This window comes from Pagrus pagrus (assembly GCF_965226575.1).
Source record: "Pagrus pagrus genome assembly, chromosome: 14".
Taxonomy (NCBI): domain Eukaryota; kingdom Metazoa; phylum Chordata; class Actinopteri; order Spariformes; family Sparidae; genus Pagrus; species Pagrus pagrus.
In genome coordinates this window covers 17889109-17910956 of record NC_140198.1, presented here as the reverse complement: position 1 = coordinate 17910956, position 21848 = coordinate 17889109, and the positions used below count along the sequence as shown (strand labels likewise).

The following is a 21848-nucleotide window of genomic DNA, read 5'->3' as shown; positions in this document are numbered from 1 at the left end:
TTTCCCCGTCTCAGTGGGATACAACAACAATATTCTCTGAGCTAGCAACCTACACGGTGAAAATTGCAAGTTTCCCTGATGCTAACCTTGTTGCTAACAGTCTGAAACTAAACAAGCTAACAGCAGTTGCTGTTTATTTGCAGGTATTTGCCCATTTTAAGCCATGCTTCTCCACGTGCAAATGTTTTGCAGGGGCATTGTCGCTGGAGCTTTGCACCACCCACAATGATTGTGATTGGTTAAAAAAATACAAACAAGCCATAGAGTTTCTCTCCTCTTATACTAGAATGACAATTGATCCAGTCAGACCCTTCTTCAGCATTGACACAGTGCTGCCTACTATGTCTAAAGGTCATTACATACACATGAAGCTTTTGGGTGTTTTTCTTCAATTTGTCACCCTAATGCTAACCCTAGCCCTGTAGAATACTGTTATGAAAAAATGTTGTTTATGGCACAGTAACATCTGATTTTACGTGATGAAGTGAAATTACCACCTTGAAAATGCTTGAAAACTGCCTTGAATTCAAGAATGGAAAATGTTTAGGAACCCTGGTGGCTGCTTCAGAGTCTGCTCATGGTCATCATCCAGTTTCTGTAAGGTTAACAAACTGTTGTTTTAGGCTGACTGTGAGCGGTAATGAATGCCTTTGGTGACAGCGGTCAACTCTGGCAAAGGGCAGCATTATTGTTTGGATAGCTGAGGCCGAGGCCGGAGCACAGAGATTTCTGCAGGGGGGAGGAGGGATGCATACGCAGGTTTGTGTTTTCAAAAGGCAGTGATTATGTCATTTACTCCCAATGTCTGGCCCGGCTGCAGGAGTCTGACCCACTTCATACGTCGCTCTCTCTCACTCCGTGTGGTATGTGGTCTCACAGTGCCAGTTGATGGTAGGCGTATTTGGGGATGCGGTTTCCTGCTTTGGAGCTGATGGTGAATGGGAGCACGTCACATGATCGTCCCCTATTCTCTTTTTAAACAGTGGCTCGAACTGTGTTTACTGTTTTTGGGGCCCTGTGTTGTTTAGTCATGGTACTCCGAGGTCAGGAAAGATGCCGTTGGATAGTAGTACTATGAAATACAGAGGAATACTCATAGAAATACTTTTAAAACACAGATTGAATTAACCTTATGAAGATAACATTCAATCAAACGACTGTGTAATGTGAAAGGGTCGCTTGTAGTGCCGAACCCACTGAGAATGAACTCCCAACACTGCAGCTCTATGCAGCTTTTATAGGGTTATTCTGTTGGCACTGCCGAACCCAACCATTTGATTACCAGTTTAAATCTGCAGAGTTGGGTAAAAGTGTGCCCGACCGCCTCCAAGTGGGTTGCGGTGACGTCAGAATGAGTGCATCTTGGGTGGTGTGAGAGTGGTTGCATGTTTGATATTGTAAAAACCTGCATCCTCATCCCACGCCTTATCCACGTGGAACCTGAATGTGTTTGACGGCAGATCAAGACTTATTTGTAATTATCTCCATGTGTTGGGCTGACAAAATATCCAACGGCCATCTTCATTTTTTTGTTTGATCCTCAGCACTTGAAAGCCTGGTGTTAATTGTAGGACAGAGAGAAGCAGAGGAGGTGCAGGGTGCAAAAAGGTTGGAAAAAGACTTTTATGTGCTTATGTCTCATTGTTTGGATTTCCCATTCTGAACATCGACGGTACGGTATGATTGAACCTCAACGCTCTCGTACCTCATAATATCACGACATAGGTAGCCAATTCCAGCAAACAAGCTCAGAAAAGGTGAATTTATGTCACATGCCCAACAGAAAACGGCAAAGGGCAGAAATCAACAAATGGCTTTTGAAGACGCTAGTCTAGTGAAGATGCAGATATGCCCCTCTGGTATTAGTGAGTTTTTGACTAACATCCACAAGGGCCAAACACTGTTCTTCAAACAGATACCCATGTTGTATTGAGTGTGTTGCGCACATGCAAGAAGACGATTGTTTTGTTATAAGTTTGCAGTATTTTCCTTCTTGCCAAGAGTTAGACGAAAAGACCGATGCCATCCTCATAACTGGAGATGGTTAGCTTAGCATAGCAAGAAGACTGGAAGCAGAGGGAAACAGCTGCTTTGGCTCATTCTGAAGTTGACAAAACACCAGAATCGCTTCAGCTCATTAACTAACGCGTTATCGTGTTTGTTTGATCTGTATGTTTACGCCAGTGTGAAAACAACCTTGTGCAGTGACTTCCTGGAATCACTGCTGGCAACTTCACGGTGATGACAGGATGTGCAATATGACGATGATAAGAAATCGTGCACTTACGGAGCTAATGAAAAGTTTTAAGGGAGAAAGATGTTCGAGTGAAGATGTTTGTAAGTTTTATACCAAAGTATTCTAGGTAGTTTGTGAGAATTTCCTCCGTTGAAGCTGTTGTGTGAGTTGCAGTGTGTTGTAGAGTCGAGTGAGTGTTTTAGAAGTCTGCATCCTTTATCATAGTCAGACTGTGAAATAATAAAACTCCACCAGTGGACTCATTGTGGTATGGCCATGTGTATTTCTGAATCAGCTGACGTGACAGTGAAAGTAGTCGCCTGCTGACCAGAAAGTGTTGATGACGGCTGATTCAGACGGACACCGAATCCCGGTGGAAGTGACTCACCGAGTGTCATCGCATCTGGGTTCATCGGTATTTTTAATTCTTACCAGGACGTGACTGTGTTCAAAAGACGGGACAGATCGGGCCGTTGTGTCATGTGTATGGTGAGAGATGATGTGAGCAGTAGCTTTCAGTTCAGTGAGCTGAGGAGCTTTTTGAACTGTGGTTTGTAGGGCTGTAATTTGTTGTTTTTGTGTCGGGAGGGTGCGGCTGCGGCTGAAAGGACGCCGTGGAGGGAGGGGGCTGATGGATGCGTCATCTCCAGCCAGACAGGAGTGAGTGGGTGGGTGGTCACAGGCCACTCGGAGGGCAATTTTTACTTTCTTTTCTTTCTTTCTTTCTTTCTTTCTTTCTTTCTTTCTTTCTTTCAATGAAAAGCGTGTGTCTCAGTCTGCCTCAGTGTGCTTTCATGGACATGTTTTTTTTTCAAGCTTGGTCCTGTGAGTTACACCAGGCCTGCTTACTTAACACTTGAGGAATGTCCAGTATGTTTTTCCTTACAGTTAAAAAAAAGTGTCTGGGAATCACAATAATCCCACTGAAATCATCACATCATTTTTTTTGGCCTCTTTTTGCCTTATTTCCCTTACTTTCACTCGATATATGATAGGCTATTTACAGTATGACAAAGATATTCTCCTCCTACCAGCCCATGCTGCGAGGAGATCTGTCTCCTCTTGGAGTGAATCATGACACTATGAAGAAGGAGTTCTCACTCGTATGTCACATGAAACACTCTGACGAGAAGAGCCTGAAGACAAAGACTTTTCCCCCCTTCTTTTGTCTTGGATTGAATGCTGCAAGGGAAAATGATACGCTTCCTGGCTGTCTTGGAAGGTATCTGCAGTTTTCAAAGTCATGACAGCAAAGGATAAAGTCAACACTCAATGTTCTCTTAGCTGACTGAACTATGGTATAAATGAGGCTTTATACAGTGTGTCTTCATTCAAACTCTTAATTACCGTTCCTCCATTTTCTTTCATGAGCACACGTGGAAAATAAAGCTAATGATAACAAAACTTCTCAGTCCCTGGCCCGCTCATGCCTCACATTCATTCAGACCACCAAACAACTCTTAAGTGCGTTTGATTTTTAATAACACACCACCTCTAGTCTCAGGAATGTGTTAGATCCATGAAGACAAAGGCGTGGTTACAAAAAACGAGGGCGTCGGCCTCCGAGACGCTAAGCTAACAGACGAGGGGGAGTCAGTGAGCAATTTCGGATCATAAATTCTGTTAATGAACTCCAAGGTGATGATTCAAAGGGAAAGTCCGCCGGGAAGTTAAAATCCTTGTTATGAACTTATTAAAGCTTTGCGTTCTTTTCCTTATGTAGCGTGGTGCATGTCACCCAACCACAGCGGCTCTCCAGGAGACGGTACACCCTCCACTTAATAGCTCTCTCACACACACACGAGCATACCCATTCACATATAAGATCTGCTGAAAACATTAGCCAGTCTGGCTCGAGCTTAAATGAAGGAGGCAGATGTGAAGGAGAAAAGTCACTGTATGTGTTATATAACACATGAAAATGATTCAGTTCTCCTAGAGCTCTGAAGGCAAACAGACAAGAGGCAGCTGATTTAAACAGAATCTAACAATCAGGATAATGAAAGGCAGGAAGTGCAGCGGTAATATCACCTGTTGTTGAGAGCTTTTGTTTGATGCCGTAAATAAGGATGTGTTTCGCTAACACTCCGTTAGGGCTGCAAAGGTATTATTATCAGAAACAATGACCCCTAAAGGAACGAAAACAGAGGCGTTATTGTGATTGAACAAACTGCTTTATATCACATCACCTGACAGACATGAAACTTGATAGAAACTTGAAATGTAGATTTTTTAATTACCCACTGTAGAGTTCAGTACCCGAGATGAACAAATTTAGACTATATGATAACCGTCAATTTTCACAGCAAGGTATTCCATGACGCCTGTATACCACTGCATCCCCAATAAAGTTCAGGGAGGTTAGGCACTGTTTTTATTATGCGAGGCAATTTACAACAAGTTTATTAAGTCGGAAAAAAGTGACATTGAGAAAAGAATACGTATAAAGCAAGGAGTGTTTTGTCTCTGTCTGTTTGTGGTGTGCATACCTCGAGAACCGCTCATCTGATCTACTTCACACTTAGCAGGTTTGTTGCTGAGGACCCAGGGAAGTGCACGATTGAATTTAGGGCAATGTGTTCAATATTAATACGTTTTAAATAAACAGCGAACACGGCTCTGTGCAGCAGCGGGGGTTAGGCTTCATCGCTCTGGTCTCATGGCTCTGCAAACTGAAGCTGGGCTATCACGTGATCTCATGGGGAAGCAGACATAAACAAACTGGAGATTAGCGTGGTGCAAAAGGTTAAATGAATCTGGATGAGGTGGCAGACACGGTCAACACAGGTTTTCTATTCCTTAGTGAGAACTGGAGGGGAGATTTTACGTTTCTGTCAACAGTAGTATGCTAGCTAACATTAGCCTCAAGGGCTAGAATGTCTACTGTTGCTTGTCAGCTGCCTCGGGATGCCTCTTTAATTGGTTGTTGTGGTCCCACTCGGAAAGTACTGATATAATCACTCAGATTTTAAATCAGCATGTAAACAGACATTTGATATTTGATGGTCCAAATCTTTGTTTATAATGAAATTAGAAAATGTATAAAGACGTGTATTTCCCAATCTTTGAGGGGAGGTGATATTGATCCTGCAGACATCCAGTATTTCACTGTTCTGTCTATCAGTGCAACACAATCAAAGCATTCTTCCAACATCAAACGTCACTTATCTTATATATCAGGGCTATATAAAAATTTAATTTATTTATGCAGTGAAGTGCATACTTTTCTGTTTTTCTTTCGTTTTTTCCTTTCTGAGTTGACACAAGAGCTGGATGAAGCAGTGTGTTTCATGAGTCATAGTAAAACTGACCAGTTACATAACAGCAGCCATGAGCCAGCCTGTGAGATTGTTATGCACCTAATTGAATGTCACAAGCACTGTACGTACCAGTAAGCTGGGAAGTATAAGGGTGCTCGGAGCTGAGTCGAACCTGATTAATTAGACACGTATTGGGTTTGACGTGACAGATCCACATTAAATAAAATTCAGTGTTTCTTTGGCCTCATGTGACCTACATAAAAACAATTTTAATGTCTTCCACATGAGATATGAAGATTTGAAATTTTGGGCGAAGACAGTAATTCAAGATTTGGGAAGAGGTGCGCCTGCAGTTGCAGCTGTGTATTTGCACGCTGTGTTTCATGGCATCACACTGGGTTCACTTCACAACTGATCTCATTCTCACGATCTCCACCCAAGAAATCAGAGATCTGATTCCTCCCCTCTCCTCTGTGTCCATTTGTGTGGCATTGACCCGGCCTGTGCTACATCAGAGAGCCTGTCTCAGACACCTCCCCAGCCAGACGAGGCCTCAGCCCAGACTTTCCCTCCAGTATGTCGTCACTGTGGGTTTAGATTGTGTAATCACATTTGGGAAAGAGGTTCTTTTCCTGACTTTCTGTGTCTGCAATCCTAATTTTCAACCCACGCATCTTTCTTAGTTTCCTCTCATTCTAAATCCAGTACTGAGACGAAATCTGAAGCAACTGGAAACTGGATCTCTGAGAGAGTTTTCTGTCTTCTACAGTGTGTTCTGCTCTCCTTCTTCCTCCTGCCTGAGCCTTCCAGGTGGAGTCTGCATGTTGCTGCCTGCACTCAGTCCCGGTGCTTAAAGACCAGTGTCACATGGTGTTAGGTAGCTGCTTCTGAAGTATCCACCTTACTTCAGATTTATATATTTAACCCCACTGGTTGGTGTTTCATGAGGTTCTTGACTTTTTTTTTCTGCCTGACTTTCACTATGTGAGGATGTCCCTGCTGTGTTTAAAGTGATCTAGTCCCCTAATTACGCTGCAGCCCAGACTCCCTAGAAGTCCACATATAATTACTTCCATGTGTGCACACTTGGCTCAGCAGCAAAAAGAGGCCGCCTTTCCTCTCCTTTCCTCTCCTTTCCTCTCCTTCAGGCTAGATTTTACTTTCAGGATGGGGTCGTTTGGGTCTAGAAAGAGTTCAAGCTCAAATGTCACAGTTTTTGTGACTGGAAAGGGCAACAAGGCCGGTCTGTGACGCATTACATTTTAAATTGACAAGTAAATGGAAAACAGAAATACTTTCTCTCCTAAACTCACACTTGTCATGGGAAAGTACTGGTAGTAATTGTTGTTGTAATACTAGTTACAGTATATTTGAAATAGTAGCAGCTGTTGAAGTAGAAGTGGTAGTTCACTGTGTCGAAACCAGCATATAGCATTAAATTAATTGTATATTATGGTAAATTTAACTTTGGTGTAAACCTCAGCACTAAATTACATTTTTTAAAGGGTAACCAATTTACACATTAAAGTGTGTTTACAGGTCTTGGGGAGTGCTACTGCATAAGTGAAGAAAGTTGTATAAAGCCTTTTGTGGCTCCAGAAGAAGCTGCATGTAATCTGATAAATTGCCTCCAGTGATGTCACTCAGTGGCTCAATTGCATTGTGGGTAATGTATGTAATGTAAACCAGGTTTTTAAAAGGAAGAAGAATGTAACCATGGTGACCGTAGTTAAAGAAGGAATAACGTGAAACAAACCGACTGGATAAAGTGCAATTAGGAAAAACGATAGGTCTGAGCAATGAAGTGAAATGTGAACATTCATTCAGTCATTCAACTATTTCAATCTCAAAGAATCATTGAGCTCATGCAGGACTTTGAACATCATCCAATCATGAGAACAGGTTAAATAATCATGGGACAGGTTTAACAGGGAGGTGATATTATATTGACTTTATAAATAAATAGAAACCAGTGCCTGTCACATATTACTATGAGAGATGCCCTGCACACCTTTCATACTAGATGCTATGCTGAGTAGAGTAACTGTCACTAGTAATGAATCTTACTTAATCTGGGGGTTTAAGAGTGGAGGCAGAGGTGTGTCTATAGACAACATCTCCATAATCCAAGACAGACAAGAAGACGGCCTCAATAATCCACTACCTACTGAGCGTGCGATAATTATTTATTCCTTATTCACACCTTGTTTTTTGTGTACGTTATTGTAAAGAGTAAGCACAGGTTGCCTGGCAACTGCTTGATTAATTATCAAAGTTGTTGCCAATTTGATCGACTCATCATTTCAGCCGTTTACTGATGGAATACAATGTTAATTTGTTTTGGATTTAGTTTTTAAGTTCTTCTATGGCTGTTTGGTTTACGAAGGTAATTTAGGTTTATAGCATTTCAGGAGTTTGGCTGCATTTAGAAAGAAAGAAAAGAAAAAAGGCTTCTGTAGAGAATTTGCTCATACAAACCTGAATAAGGTAGCAAAAGATATTTTTGGCAGTGAGCTGAAACTCAAGGATATTGGCGCAGGTGTCCCAAAATGTTGGATGTCACCCAGATGGCTGCCCTGACTGAACTTTCACAAATACTTCATAACTTGTCATCGTCGTCCTGTCTGGTTTAAGTTTTTGTTTTTATTACTTGCTCGCAGTTTTCCCCCGAAGCCCAGCTCTCTCGCTCTCGGTTTCTTTCCTCTGATTGTTCTACTGTGGGAATTTTGAGAACAACTGGACTTAAAATAAACACAATGGGAGACCCAATAAAACCACGCTGAACACCGTATATGCCCTGAACCTTTCTACAGCCAGCAGCTTTCCCATAGATTTTTGTGAGCTCTTTGCCATATGTCAGAATGAAGCTGTTAAACAGATCGATGACTTTACCTGCTCTCCTGCTCACACTGCTCCTGACTGGCTGGAAGGACCTGTTAGTCCGTCAGGCTGATACATTTCAAAGTGAATATTTTACGTGGTCCTGCTCATGCTACAGACTTAGCTGTCTGTCTGCTGTATTTATGTGATATAACACTAAATCATCAGGCTTTTCACATGATCATTATAAACCTCAGTCTGTCTCGAAAGGTAAGTGGATTCAAAATGAGTAAATCCAGACTATGAGTAAACGTCTTGGGGGTGATTCCCTGAGCCACTCTCACTTTTGAACGTTTTCTTTGTGTTGCTCATGTGTCTGCTGTGATTCATAGCTGTGAACTTTTGACCGATGGGAGTCTCTGGCCTCCTCAGTATGACAACTCTCCCACCTGCCTGTCTCTCTCTCTGCAGTTGTGTGTCCCCTGACGTGTATGAATGGAGGAGTATGCAGCTCGAGGAAACACTGCCTGTGCCCGCCTGGCTTCACCGGGCGGCTCTGCCAGTTTCCACTCCAGCAGACGCAGCAAGCTCAGGCGGCGCGAGGCAACAAGCAGCCTGTCTACCCCATATCTTTGAAGCCAGACGGCCTCAAACTGGGGGAGCAATCAGCCATAGGGCGTACCCAGTTGACGCAAACACACTCAATTTTCACCCTACCCTTGACACAAGTAGGGCACCACTCCTCTGAAGGTATCTGTCATTTAATGCTAAAACATTTGCAACTCTTGGCTGGTTTGTGTGGCGGGGAAAACATATTTTAATGTCTTCCTTTTCTCTGTTTTCAGTGCAGATAAATTTACGTGTTCACCACACGCCAGACACCCATGTAGTCATTCAACCCCTCGACCCATCAGATATCAAACCTCCTCACAAGATGGGGCCACGCCCGATCCCCACGAGGCACAAACCAAAGGGGCGCTGCTTCCAGGAGACCACACCCAAACAAGCTGTGAGTGCAGACGCACGCTAAAGTGATGGACAGTCATGAAAAGTGTTTGTCTTGTCATTTCCTACTGATAATGTTTCTCTGTCTTGTCTCGCTTTAGTGCAACAGCACCCCGCTTCCTGTTCTGACCAATCAGGAGGATTGCTGTGGCACTGTGGGGAATTCATGGGGACAAAACAAGTGTTATCAGTGCCCCAAACTACCAAGTGAGTAACATTTGCATCAGGAAATCTCTGCTGCTTTAATCTTTTTGAGTTTCGCAGATGCCATCCACATTTGTTTACAGTTTTCTAGGGATTTTAATTCAGATGTGACAATGCAACGTCTTCACACACACACTGTTGACCCTTCCTGGGGCTATACGATACACTCCACACTTACACTGGCCCTGGGATACATGTTGGAACACACAACTAATGTTTACATTCTTGAATGACGCTTGACTTCTCTCAACATCCACTGTTTACTTTAACTTTTTTTTTTTACACTGGCACCTTTTAGCCCCATGTTTAGTCGATTTTTAGAGGATAATCCCACAAACTCGAGACTTGGGCCAGCAAGCTCCACCTAACGGCAGGGTTAACACCACTTTGTATTGTGACAATGTGGACGCTTGTCTACCCTGGGGCTAAGACGATCGTAAGAATGCTTTTAACCCTGTGCTAAGTGCAGCGTGAAAACCCCTTAATTGTTTTCTTAAAAAAGTCCTTGTTCAATCAGATCTACATCTTGTGTGTTCTTGGAGAATAAATTATTGTTTATGGAGCCAAAAATGTCAAGCGTTCCCAACAATTTATACCTTCCACCTTATGAAATTATGGCCCTGGATTAAAACAATCACGTTGTACCTCTATAAAAATGTGTACATGAAAGTTAGTGGTGAGGTAGGGAGTGTGTGAACAGTTGGGAAGGAGAAAACGGAAGAAATTACGGGAATTACACACAGAGACAGTGAGGCAGAGAGAGAGAATGTGGAAAATAACCCTCTACTTAAGCATGTTCCTATGGGCCTGCCCAGTGCAGGACTGTCATCACATAGCTGAAGATTGAGTTTCAAGAAAATCTTGGCTACTCACGTTTTTCCACTCTGCTATTATTCCGTCTCTCAGCTCTGACTCAGACAATGCAGCCTTTGACAAACCTGATACTGTACGTCTGGTTGGTCTTTAGATACCTGGATTCCTGCCCAGACTTCTGTCTCTTCTGTTACATTCATATCCATGTATAAGCAACACTTTTTAAAATGAAAATGGCTAAGTAAGCTGTGATCTCGCCCCTCTTTTTATTGTGTTTGTGTGAGTGCAGCCTTCCGACAGCTCTCTAATAAAAACTGCCTTACATGTTTTTACTCCCTCATAGAAAGCAGAACATTCTTTTGTGTTGGAGGTTCAAGGCTCATTTAGAGTAAGAATAAGTACAAGGAAAATACATTGTTAGACTGTGAGTTCAAACCTCATGAAACACTTTTTCAATCTGCTCTATGACAAGCTACACTTCATCAAAGGCCTCGTAAAGAAACTGTCATTAAAAGAAAAAGAAAAACAAAGAAAGAAGAAAAGAAAGTCTTGGTTTGTCCAAAAGAAGTAGTTTGACACTTTGGAAGTTTGTTTATTCATCTTGCGGCAGAGCGCTAGGTAAGAATGTCAACATCACTCTGATGTCTGTACGGAAAATACGGACATTTAAAAAAAATATTTACTTGCTTTCTTGCTGGAAAACAGAACATTTGTCATTTGTACGTTTTCTTTTGTGTACAGATTGCACCAATAAGATGCATCATTATTAAGTCAGTTTTAGAAGCACCGGTCGGTGTGTTTTTTAATTTCATACAGAGTCAAACATCCCCCTGTTTCTAATCTTTATGCTAATCTAGTATAATTGCCTCCTGGCTTCAGATCCATATTTGCAGTAGCACGAGACATGAGGATGGCTGCTGTGTTTCTCTAAAAGTCAGACTTTTGCTTGTCAAAGCTGGTTACTGTAGCCACAAGCTAGCCTACCACACATTAACATTGTCAAAAATGCAGTGCTGCCTCTATAATAGCTCTATAAATCTTAGTATGTTGTTCTTCTGTGGTTTTAGACAAAGAATTAATGTGCATATTAAAGGAATAGTTTAATAAAAGAAATATTTACTAGCTTTCGTGCCAGAAACCAAAAGTTTTCATTTTTATACTTTCTTTTGTGTACAGATTGAACAAAGGAGTGACAGAGTCAGAGTTGTTTTTGAGCTGACCAATCAGAGGGGACTCTGGGAGGGGGGCCTTAAATTGACAGGAGTTAAAACAGAGCACTTTAGACAGAGGGGGAACACAGTGGTGCAGCACTGAACAGTGTGAAAAAACGGATGTGTTTTCTGAGCATTAAAGCATGTAAACTGCACAAGTGAGGATTCGCACAAACATTTACACGTTCAGAAAATCTTTCCTCAAAGGCGTTCACGGTGTTTGAAAAGCGACGGAAGTAGAGCTTAAGAGAGAAGTTCAAAGCTTGCTCTCTGTTACACCTCTGCACACCTGGCCAGTGGCTGCGTACTGTAAGTTGGTGTTGAATTAGTTGGTGGTTGCGTCTCCAGTGCAGTGGCATCAGGAAAACATTGTGTGTGTGCTTAGAGATAATGGCTAAGCATCCCGTAATGTTTAAATTTCAAGGTGTTGTTAAAGTTGGTGCTGGTGTAAATACCTACAGGAGCTGAACTTCTATTGTTATATTAAGCGTTCAAACTGCTGGTACAACTGTTATCATTGTTGGGAAGGGCTTGTGCAGCTTTATTTTGGTTTGTATCATTCATCCGTGGCCTCTCTCATCCCTGAAACACTATTTCAACTACATTTCTCCTCCCTCAGATGCATCAGTCAAGCAGACCATTGTGGAGGATTACGACTCTACCTGTCCACAAGGCTATAAAAGATTCAACAGCACACACTGTCAAGGTAACACAGGCAGGATGTAGCTAAGAGCTCGGTTTGGGAGTTGTCTCTGTCATTTCCAGTTTAAAACTACACTTCCCATGTGAAACAGCTCTGGTATCTCTTGCTTTTTGAATAGATTTCATCCTTAAAAGTACATCAAAATGATAAAAATTCTCTTTTTACACGCCACCTCCCGACCTTGAAGATATCAACGAGTGCTCCATGCAGGGTGTCTGTCAGAACGGAGACTGTCTGAACACACTGGGGAGCTTCAAATGTTCCTGCAAGGCCGGTTTGGTGTTAGAAAGGAACCGATGTGTGATTGGTGAGTAACAGGCCTACCTGTCTTTTTTGTTATCTCTGCTTTCTCTGATTATCCACTTGAATGATATGTCATTTTCATTTCAAAATGTGATTCTCATTCCCAAATGAAACCTCTCCTCTGTCAGAGACAGAGTCTCCAAATGACCTGGCTCAGTGCTTCCTGTTAGCGTCTGAGTCCAGGGGCTGCGAGCATCCTCTGCCCACCCCCCTCACCCAGGAGGTGTGCTGCTGCACTGTGGGCAAAGCCTGGGGACGCAACTGTGAAAGATGTCCTCAGGTGGGCACAGGTGAGTGGACGGAGACGAAGAGGAGCAGTTACAGGCTGAAAAAAATGGACATTTTGTTGTCATAATGACATCTGTCTGTCTGCATGTAAACACATTAAGAACTTTAACAAACATAGCTTCACCACGGGTATGTCAAATCTTCACTGCATAAATGTATGTGTAAAGGTAGATTTTCTATTCTTGCTGCTTTAAGATGTTTAAAAGTTCATATTAATCTCATGCATGTGTGGCTTCATCTCATTTTACATTTTTTTTTTGCCAGAACACTCATTAAGGTTGATACATTGTAATGATTAATCCAAGTCATCATTACGCTGCTCAATTGCATGTTAATGTATCTCACTCCTCTTGACTGATCACACTCTGTTAAATCTGGAAACTTGAGATGTAAAGATGCAGCACTGCTGAATATTAGATCCGTCTCTCGCTAGACGTTTTATATCGACCCAGATGTTACCCTGAGGCATCTCACTAACGTCCTCCACCACTTTTCTTTAAAATGTTCTCTATGTGTCACATAAAAGTATCAGGGAGAGTGGCTTTTTTTTTATTTATTTTTTTTTAATGTATTTAGTTTTTGTGAGCCTGAGCTTTGGAAGTCATTGCCACTGGATATAAGAATGGGGAGCTCTGTCAATATTCTTGAAAGGAAATTAAAGACATATTCTTTTAATCTGGCTTTTAATTTGGAGTATTGTAATAGCTTTAGTTTTTACGTTTTTTTAAATTTATTTTTTATTGACTTTTATATTTTATTTATTGATTTTTAACCTTTTATTGTTTTATTTATTGTCATTTTTAGTCCTGCATAGTGTTGTCCACTGCTGTTTATCTTGGTCTGTGTTGTTTCAACTATGTGAAGCACTTTTGGCAGCATGTTTGTATGAAAGGTGCTATATAAATAAAGTTGAGTTGAGTTGAATTGAGTTGGGTTGAGTTGGAGATTTAAGATTTGACAGAACTGACCTGCTACTCATTATGTGTAATTTTTTTTTTTCCGCTTTCTGTATTGGATAAAAGGAAAGGTTCACCCAAAAGTTAAAATTCAGTTATTATCTACTCACCATCATGCTGATGGAAAGGCAGGTGAAGGTTCTTAGTCTACAAAATATTTCTGGAGCTTCACGACAAAACAGTGCTGAAAACTGACAACTGAAGAAGATGGGGACGTAAAAAAACAAAAACCTAAAAAAACGGTATGGACTCCAAACAGCTTTTCCAGCATAATCCAAATCTCCGGAGGCCCAGAAATCACAAATTTATTATGGAAGAATTTATTTACACCCTTGATGGGCAGTCGAGGTTGTGCTCCAACATCAAACAGGGTGCGTGCTAACGCTTTTAGCTTAGCAGCTACAGTGAAGATTTCAGCCTAAAAATAGGGTGTAAATAACATCTTTTCATATCCATTTGGTATCTTTGGGCTATCAGAGAGTTGGATTGCACTGGATGGGGACATTTTATGTTTTACTGTCAGTTGTTTTTTTGTTTTAAAACAAGTCCCTATCTACTTCACGAGAATGCTACAACGCTGTTTTGCTGTGAAGCTCTGGAAATGTTTCGTGGACTACAAAACTTCATCCAACTTTCCATTGGCATGGGGGTGAGAAGATAGTGAATACATTTTTGTTTTTGGGTGAACTTAGCCTTTAATAGTAAATATGCACTGGGAGCGATAAATCAGGCTCCAGCTCCCAGCACTCTCTATTCTTAATACATGTGTTTGTAAACACTGTCTACTGTCTTAAATTTTACTAACGTATTGGAAGTGGTTGGATTTCTTTTCAAAGCAAACTTTCACTCTAACTCATCACTTCTTTTTAGGTTTTTTTTAATGCATTTTTAACCCCGATTATGTCGTGTTAGATTCCAGCAAGTGATCTCTGCTGCTTGCACGTATCAAAAGAGTGATTCAGCAAAGAGCTGGAGGTCCTTTAGTGACTGGAAAAATGTGAGATTCCCAAAAAAGGGAAGTAATGTATCAGTAAAATCCTCTCCTCTCTCTCTGTGTGGTGCTCAGTGGCCTTCAGTCAGATCTGCCCTGCTGGGAAAGGCTACGTCCTCCAAAATATAAGAGAGACCATCATCTTCCCTCGCAAGCCTGATAAGGAGGGTGAGTCCTCGAGTACTGTTCATCAAACGCTTCTACCATTTCTACTAGAGAGTTCTCATGTGAATTTCTCGTTTTTAACACACCTCTGTCTCTTTTCCTTGCAGAACCAAAGCGGCCGGTAAGAAACTATTTCAGTTTTTAATACAGCAACTACAACGGATTTTCGCAGTTGTGAAACACGATTATCTCTTTCAATCAGGAGAGGCCTCCAGAGACGACGACTGCTGTCCAGCAGGCTCCCACCACCACCAGCGGTCCTCGTGTGCCTGGTAAACTCACCTTTACCTCATCAGTCACATTCATCCTCCATAACTCCGGTGATGGGTGGTAGAGCATGCTGAAACACCTTATGATACTGGGTCCTACTGTAGTAGAGAAAATCTGCCCATGTGTGGTGAAGACAAAAGTATCTAAAGTTGTCACCATGTCACATTTCCTCCTGAAGTCTGTCTATTTCATGTCTCCTCTGTTGGATCCACAGTTGTTAAACCCACCCCTCCGACGATCATCAGGTTGACCCCAGGCAATGTCCCCTTCGAAACACAGACCAAAGTCTTGCGTGAGTTTCCTACGAACCTCCAACTCACTCGCATCTATTCTGCGTTAAGCTCATAGAGAGTTATTCTGTGAAGGCTGGTTCATGTTACATGTGCTTCAAAACTGATGACACACAATGCCCAGTCCAAATGATATGTTGACTCTCTCCACATGATAAACATTGTTTATGACGGCATGCAAAAGAGACACCGTGGATAGACAAGCCCAGTTTAAAAGTTCAATCTGATCAGACGCATGCTTCTTAACTGACACTTTACATGTTGTGTGTGTTCACCCATGAAGCATGAACCAGCCCTGAGCCTATGTTCACACTCTACGAGTTTTGTTGAAGCAAGTGTTTCCATAACTACAGTTGTGCTATTTTTCATAAGCAGGTTATGCAATACACACTTCCACAACCATGTCCATAAAAAGCAAAAACGCTCAGCCAAAGATATCAATGATAAACACTGGCCCGATAACACGACAGGGTTTATTTAGAAGAGCTGGAAACTAATACTTCCATCTTTTCTGCTTCTCAGCTCTCTTACTCTGTCTAACCCGCCTCGTGTGTTCACTTATGGTTGTTTGAAAGCATCTTTCTGTCTCTCTGAGCGACACCTAAAAAGTCCATGGCATTTTGTAAGACTTGAATTGTGTGAACTTGGCCAAAGATTTAGGATTTTAGGTTCAGTATGCGTGTTCTCAGCTTTATATATATTAAAGGGACATTTCACCCCAGAGACAAAAACATATTTTTTTTCCTCTTACCTGCTATATATCTAGATTTTTCGCATGAGTTGCTGAGTTCTGGAGATATCAGCTGTAGACATGTCTGCCTTCTCTTGAATACAACAGAACCAGATGGCACTTGGCTTGTGGGGCTCAAAGCACGCATTTAAATAATAGAGTTGGGTCATGATTTTTGAATATTTGAATAGTCGTTAAAACAATTAAAAATTAGTAGTTGTTTAAATCTTTTTGTTTTTGCGCTTTGAGCACCACCAGTAAGAGGAAAAATATAGATTTTCATTCTGAGGTGAACTGTCCCTTTAAGTGATCACATCTACTGTATGTTTCTATATATATGCATGTTTATATATATGATGCTGGTCTTCTCTTGTAGCAGAGACAGATGAATGCAAGCTAAGGAACATTTGTGGTCACGGAGAGTGTGAGAACAGCCTCAACGGCCACATCTGTCACTGTCACCCGGGCTACCATCTCAACCCGCAGAGGAACATCTGTGAGGGTAAGAGACGGTGGTTAGAGGAGGTGTAGGGTTGAACCACAAGAAGCCACAAGAAATGTTCCCTTGAAGTTTCTTATGTGTGAGTGTCCGCTGGCAAACACAAGTCAAGCTGGTTCCAGGAAGTCTTCATGTTAAAAAATAGCGACTGCAGCTCTTGGATCTAATCACTCTCAGTGTTTGTGTTGTTTTTCCAGATCAAAAATAGATAAATGTTGAGTGATAAATAAAAAGATTGACACATTTTTCTGATCTAAGCCTCAGGAAATATCTGGCTGTTTCTATTCTTATCCGACCCTGATCCTTGTCGTGCCCTTTGTGTGTTGACTGCTAAAACAGATTCACCTCTGACATTATAATTATATAATATAAAAATAGTAACTATATTATAAATTACAGCTATTATTGGTCCACAATTACCAATAATAATTGGTCCATTAAAACAAATTTGATTGTGTATGATATTTTAAATTAGCTTCTTAATCAAGTGTTTCCCATTCAACTGTTATTAATGACTAACTTTTCTAAAGGAGCACTAAACTGATTTTACACACACGGGTCAGTTCATTCATCATAAGCAGTACAACTTATATATTACAGTATAATGTATTTTATATGTTTCTAATGAAAGGTTGTATTCATCATGCGTCATGGGAAATGTAGGATCTAGCACCGGATCTAGTTTCCAGTAAAAAGATGTTCGGACTTGATCAGTTGTCAGTCATATTATAATGAAGTAGGCACTTATTATATGTTCTTGGCTGAACTTCACCATATTAGTCTAATATTACATTAACTCATAATTATATTAACAAATAGGAGTGCTGGTTAGATGGTTAGATGAATGGTTTTTGGATATATATTTCAAGGCTTGAACGCAAACATTGTGTTTCCTTAGATTTAAATAAATGGATTTGTTAAGTTATCTGTATATTTTTTGGCATGTATGTGAATAGAACTGGTAGTAAATAAAATGGTTGCTTCCTGGAATCAGAGTGCCGTGTCCTCTGACCTTCATGACTCTCTGTTATCTGTAGCTAACATTCAGCACTGTTTTCATGCTGTACAGTCAGTGTATTCTCACTCTTCTCTCCTGTTGTCCAGATAATAATGAGTGTGAGTCAGACCCGTGCGGCCATGGCAGAGGCCTCTGCGTCAACATAGAGGGAAGTTACAAGTGCCTCTGTCGTCAGGGGTATAAACACATGGTGCAGCACGGGAGACTGAAGTGCATAGGTGAGTTAGATTGAGTGATTTCCATCTTTAAATGTTTCTTCTATAAGTTATCAGCTCCTTCATTGGCTCTATCCTTTCTGTTGTGCAGATGTGAACGAGTGCTCAAAGCAGGACATCTGTGGTGTCGGAGGCCAGTGTGTGAACCTGCCCGGTTCTTATAAATGTGAATGTCACAGCGGGTTTCGGAGCAAGTCACACCGTCATCCAGTCTGTGAAGGTACAAAGACACTGATTATTATGCCATTATGGAGTTTAGTGCACAGCCTTTCCACTGACACAGCGCTCATTATGTCTGTGTCTCTATAATATGCTTGTTTGTCCGTGAAGACTTGTGGCCAATCTAAACAACAGTATGTGAAACTTGTTCTCACTAATTCCAGACATAAATGAGTGTCTGAACCCCGACACTTGTCCCAGTGAGCAGTGTGAGAACACACCAGGCTCCTATGAGTGCGTCCCGTGCTTGCCTGGTCATGAGGCCCGATCTGGCATCTGCTATGGTGAGTACAACCCTGCTGTACACCAAAATGAATCACTTATTAACTTTTTAAAAATATTTCTATGTGAATTTTAATTGATCAACCTGGTATAGAGGGAAACAAAAGCAGAAGATGTTAAAAAAATTTTCTTTCAAGATACATATTACACATGATTACACACATCTGAATAATTTGCCATCCATGTCTTCACTGGTTATAGACACTTTGGAATATATATTTTCATTTGAGTGATAAACAGGGTTCATAAAACCATAAAGCTTGAATTCTAAGTTGCTTGAAACTATAACTGCTACTTTCACGTTGCATTGTTTCAAATTGGCTCAGCCAGGTTACATAGGAAGCCAAGTCCCTTTGATTTCTCAGGCTTCTGTACCCTGCTATCACGAAACATGATCTTGGTTGTTTATAGCACAATACCATCGGATTTAATGTTGAATTAGTGAAATAATCATTTTGAGTTTATGTATGTAGAAAATATGGAATTTGCCTTAAATGGCATTTGTGAGAAAGCTTGAAAATGCAACTTGAAAATACTTGAAAAGTGCTTGAATTTGAATAAGGCGCAGGAACCCTCAATAAATCAGTTATTAAAGCAGTTTTATCTGCACCACTCATCACAGCTATATTACCATAATAAATAGACCTCGCTTGTGAAAGTATGACATACCATAGTAGTGCTGTTATAATGTAAAATATTAGTATCCGTACCCGTAGAAAATACCATTGAAATTATGGAATATTTATGACTCTGTATTTAGATAACACAAAATGTCATTGTATTGTCAAAACCAGCTGTACTAAATGAGTCAATAATGTGCAGTTGAACTAATTGCAAGAGTTCAAACAAAAAACATCTATCAATTGCTGCAAACATGTCACTGCATCACTGCAATGCAGCTTCGATTAATCTCTCCTGCATCTTTCTCCAGACATTAACGAGTGTCAGAAGCCCGGCATCTGTCCTAATGGCCGCTGTGAAAACCTCCCTGGTACTTACCGCTGCCTCTGCAACGAGGGCTTCCTCCCATCTTCAGACAGCAAAGGCTGCAGTGGTAAGTCATGCTAACCTTTCCTTAATGTGACATTACATCGACTGAGTTGCTTATAGTGCCCTTGAGTGATTTGATGGCTGTTTCGTGGTGGAGAGGTAATGAAGAATTACACAGATTGCATGTTTTTCCTTTTCCCAAACAGACATTGATGAGTGTGAGGACGTCAGACTGTGTGCTTACGGCCGCTGCATCAATACAGAAGGCTCGTTCCAGTGCCAGTGCTACCCGGGATACCAGCGCACACAGGAGGGCAGCCACTGTGAAGGCATGAATTACCAATATGCAATTATTTATCACCTGAAACTCAATAGATAAAAATGGACATTAAAATTCAGGAGTTACTGGGTTCAGTCTGGCTTTTACCAGTTTATTAATACAATTCCAGACTGCTCAAAGCATGCTTCACACTCCAACACTGTTTTTATTTCCTTCCCTTCAGATATCAACGAGTGTGAGAGGCCGTCAAACTGTCCGAGAGGCCGCTGTATCAACAGTATGGGCTCGTACCACTGTGAGTGCCAGAAGGGCTACACGCTGGTCGGAGGCAGGAGATGCCAAGGTCAGTCTCTTCATACCATTAAGGTTATAACATTATTAGAAAGCAGGATGCTGTCGAACATCTTTCTAGTAACTAGTAACTAACTCATGTATAGTATCTTTACGCTTCTACCATCCTTAACTTTTACCTCTTTTAAGAGATGGTGTTATTATTAAAGACAGAGAAAATAGGGCATACATTGACTTTTGACTTTTATAAAACTTGTGGTATAGATGTAATAAAATCAGGGCTCAAAGTTTTTAAAGTCTCATTTGCTCATTCACTATTTCCTACATGATGGAAACTCAATCATCGACCCAAAAGTGAACAGTAAACTGTGATTTTTGACACTTATGACTCATTAGTTATGCATCATCACTGGCAGGTGTCTCTCAAAGACATTGCTTTGTGAGATTTTGAGTAAAAAGTGAATGCTACCGACACCAATTTTGCAATGTCTGAACAAATTTAATAGGTAACTATAAAGCACTTTTCTTAGCAATGTTACAACGTGAGGACATGAGAGTGGAGGAAGTAAAGAAAATAATGAGTGAGATAAAACAAACAGGAATAAAAAACAGAATTAATAAAATATAGATCAAACTGTTCCAAAAGTTTTCACAAAGCCAAAAGTTTTATGAAGAGAATTAAGCTAGAAGCTATAATACAGCTAAATATATCAAAAGAAAACATGCTGAAGCTTTTTAAAAAAAAAGATGGTGTTTGGATTGAAACAAATACTTGTGTGTGAGCAGCATGTGTGATTTCCCTTTCAGACATAGATGAATGTGCCGCAGACAGAAGCCTCTGCCAGCCCTACGGCTCTTGTGAGAACAGACCCGGCTCGTATTTGTGTGTCTGCAATCACGGCTATGTCCTCTCAGAGGACAAGCACAGCTGTGAGGGTAAGCCTGCTCTGATTCCCTCTGCTTTACTGTAGACCCACATTTATCCCGCAGCTTTAACCAGGCCTGAACATTTGATCCCTGCCTGTCCCAAACCCAAAACATGTCAGTTCAGACTCAAACCAACCATAATTGTTTGGCCTGCAAATCCTCAAAGCCAAACAATTATAATCATCGGTCATAAATTACCAAGTCCTGTATTCTATATGAACTGAATTACAGGCTTCAAAGCATTAAAATCAAAAGGAAAAAAACAAACATTTGAGGTCCAATCCAGTCACTGGATTTCCTAACACGCACCGTATTTACTCCTGCAGCAGTTCGAGTGCTGATGGACGAGAAGAAGGAGTGTTACCTGAACCTCGATGACACTGTGTTCTGCGACAGCGTCCTGGCCACCAACGTCACCAAGCAGGAGTGCTGCTGCTCTATTGGAGTGGGCTGGGGAGATCACTGTGAGATCTACCCCTGTCCTGTCTCCAAGTCAGGTACATTTACCAGAGAATAATGCAAGTAAACATGCACTCAACCAAGTCATACAGTACTGTAGGCTACACGTGCAACGATTATTGGTGGGTCTTTAAGTCAATGTTTTGGATATGTTTCCCACAAGGGTTTGGACAAGTACATGCATTGAGAATTGAACTAAATGGTGAACATTATGTAATATTCTGTATCTACTGTATATCGTATGGACTGTTTATTCAACTCTGCCTGGTCTTCTCCACCCAGATGAGTTCCACTCCCTGTGTCCAAACGGGCAAGGCCTCTACCTCGATGAAGGACTGCTGTACAGCCTGCCTGCCTACCATGGTAGATATTATATATATATAACTATATTCACACCAGGTGACAGTGATAAGACATGAATGC

General features: G+C 41.2%; 1 protein-coding gene across 10 annotated transcripts in view; it reads left to right on the top strand.

Annotated features, from left to right (window-relative positions):
* Positions 1-21848, top strand: part of ltbp3 (latent transforming growth factor beta binding protein 3) — a 41873-nt gene that overhangs the window by 10584 nt on the left and 9441 nt on the right. For 4 of the 10 annotated variants that reach the window (XM_084374099.1, XM_084374097.1, XM_084374094.1 and 1 more), the window contains exons 2-21: positions 8788-9066; positions 9162-9325; positions 9423-9528; positions 12169-12255; positions 12440-12559; positions 12684-12845; positions 14866-14958; positions 15063-15076; positions 15158-15227; positions 15404-15517; positions 16622-16747; positions 17849-17980; positions 18069-18197; positions 18361-18480; positions 19410-19532; positions 19675-19797; positions 19972-20091; positions 20847-20975; positions 21293-21463; positions 21708-21788. In XM_084374099.1, the coding sequence (XP_084230225.1) occupies positions 8808-9066; positions 9162-9325; positions 9423-9528; positions 12169-12255; positions 12440-12559; positions 12684-12845; positions 14866-14958; positions 15063-15076; positions 15158-15227; positions 15404-15517; positions 16622-16747; positions 17849-17980; positions 18069-18197; positions 18361-18480; positions 19410-19532; positions 19675-19797; positions 19972-20091; positions 20847-20975; positions 21293-21463; positions 21708-21788 (2443 nt within the window). In that variant the 5' untranslated portion in view covers positions 8788-8807. Of the gene's footprint in view, positions 1-7653; positions 7670-8787; positions 9067-9161; positions 9326-9422; positions 9529-12168; positions 12256-12439; positions 12560-12683; positions 12846-14865; positions 14959-15062; positions 15077-15157; positions 15228-15403; positions 15518-16621; positions 16748-17848; positions 17981-18068; positions 18198-18360; positions 18481-19409; positions 19533-19674; positions 19798-19971; positions 20092-20846; positions 20976-21292; positions 21464-21707; positions 21789-21848 lie in introns of those variants that run through there. The other 6 variants (XM_084374093.1, XM_084374092.1, XM_084374096.1 and 3 more) reach the window with 4 other exon arrangements.